Below are 2,177 nucleotides of genomic sequence, written 5' to 3' on the forward strand. Positions count from 1 at the left end.
AGAAGACAATGGGAACCGCAGTCCCCAGGATGGTTTAGAGGTGGGAGCTGTGTGCTCCTTGTTGGGGTGCAGAGTGGGAGTGTAGATGCAGCCAGGCAGGCGGAGGCACAGCAGCAGTAGCAGCTGCTGCCTGTACTTTGCTGACATTTGCAGTTAGCAGTTAATGTCCTTGAGCTGGAGAAATCACCCATGAGAAGGGGCCAGTTTCTCTTTAAGGGGCAGGACTCTGGAAGCATCGTGAAGAGAAAGAGTAGCTTTCCCTCTCCCTCCGCCCCAGCTGCTCCTGGACTGGGGAAAAGTCAGACTCTCCTTTCACCAGAGACTGAGGGAAGTGCAGCTGGGGATGAAGCAGAGGGCTCAGGGCTGGGCTGGTAGGCTGAGCAAGGGTGTGGGGAGGGGGAGGAGGAGGGGAGGAGAGGAGGGGGAGGGAGAGGATCTGCTAATTACACAAAACAGCTCTGGGGGCTGCTATAGTCCAGAATGAAGCAAAGAGCAGCAGAAGCGAGCGCTGCAGTGGGAGCAGAGAAGGCACCAGCAGGGATTCCTACCCAGAGAGAATTCTGCAGCTCCGTCCCTTCTGGGAACTGACTCTTCGGAACAGCCAGGAGGGGACTAGCGGGGCTTGACAGAAGGTCCTTCACCCAGGGAGAGAGAGTGCTGAGTAGCCAGGCAGAAGAGGCAGGATCATGGAAGAGCGGCAGTAAATTTGCCCCCTTTCTCCACTGACCTGGAACAAAGGGAGTTTGGAGCCAGCTCAGGATAGTCACTGGGATGGATGCTGGCATTTAGACATCTGGTCTGACTCGCTTTCCCTCCAGGAAGGGCAAGCAATGGCTGCAAAAGAGGGGGGATCCACAGCCATGCCCTCCGTAGTCCAATTCAGGATGGAGCACTTCAGGAAGGTCAAGACTTCGGAGGAGGAAAGCCCCCTGCCCTTCCCGGACCTGCCCCCTGGTGTGGTGGAGATGAAGGTGAAGGAAGGCAGCAAGATCAGAAATCTGATGGGCTTTGCCATGGCCAGAATGGAGTTGAAGGGCACCCGGCAAATAGTCTTCAGTGGCTGTGGTCGGGCAGTCACAAAGACCATCACATGTGTGGAGATCATGAAGAGGAAGCTGGGGGGTCTCCACCAAGTCACCAAGGTGCGTTACAAGACCCTTCTGGAGGTGTGGGAGAACAAGGACTCCCAGCCTGATGGCCAAGTGGAGACCCTGACTGTCCACAAGAATGTGCCCTCCATCTGTATCCTATTGTCCAAGGATCCCCTGGACCCCAACGAGATGGGCTACCAACCCCCGGAGCCCAGGGATGGGCTGTGGGCTGAAAAAGGGGAAATAGAAGAAGATAGGCTCAGTTCACCCCCTCAAGGGGTGAAGAGACCTTTGGCACCCCCACACGGGGAGCTGACTAACAAGAAAATGCAGGTACAGGTACCAGAGAGTCAAAAGAGCTTGGGGGCTAGGGACTACGTGCTGGACTACCATCAGTGACTCACCCCTGCCCCCCGGAGAAGTAACCTAAGCCATACATAGTATACATAGACAGGAGATGGTATACTGAAGACACTCTAGATTTTCAGACACTTTCTAATCAATAAAGGGATGAGGAAGCCAGTGCCTTGCTTGGTCATGAGTCCTGATGCTCTCGCATGTTGCATAGCTTTATTCACAAAGACTGGTTCCCCTCCGCTCCCCCGCCCCCACCTCTGCTGCTCTTCGGGCTGGGGACAGCCAGCGGCTCTGTTTTCAAGCTGCAGGGAGCTAGCTAGTTAGAAGGACCCTGGTGAGAGATGGATCCTTTGGAGCAGGCGGTAAGGCACAAGGAGCAGCTCGTTTGCAAGTGGAAGCACCGGTCTGGGGTCACATAATTGGGTGGGCGCGAGGGTTTGTATATGGCCCCGGGCGCCAGGTAAAAGCAGGCTTCTTGTCCCAGGCACTTGAGGACTGAATGGCACAAGAGGGCGGGGCACGACAGAGCGCACTCCAAGGTGCGGCGCTGGGTGGCTAACGCACAATGGTTATATTAGTGGTGGGTGAGGTGAAAGAAGGGTCCTGTTGGAGCCGCTGAGCTCAGACTGCATGTGTGTATCCATCTGTACGTGTGTCTTATGATTCCCTCCAGAAAAACATAATCATCATTTTCATCTAATATTCCTATAGGCCGCAAAGCTGCCGTTG

At 55.2% G+C, this 2,177-nt stretch overlaps 1 protein-coding gene across 1 annotated transcript; it reads left to right on the plus strand.

Annotated features, from left to right (window-relative positions):
• The first annotated feature begins 830 nt into the window (after positions 1-830).
• Positions 831-1,490, plus strand: RPP25 (ribonuclease P/MRP subunit p25). Its single transcript, XM_075007187.1, has one exon. The coding sequence runs from the start codon at positions 831-833 to the stop codon at positions 1,488-1,490; it is 660 nt and encodes a 219-aa protein (XP_074863288.1).
• Positions 1,491-2,177: the final 687 nt, after the last annotated feature.

The sequence above is a fragment of the Carettochelys insculpta genome, chromosome 12 (assembly GCF_033958435.1).
Source record: "Carettochelys insculpta isolate YL-2023 chromosome 12, ASM3395843v1, whole genome shotgun sequence".
In the NCBI taxonomy this organism is placed as follows: domain Eukaryota; kingdom Metazoa; phylum Chordata; order Testudines; family Carettochelyidae; genus Carettochelys; species Carettochelys insculpta.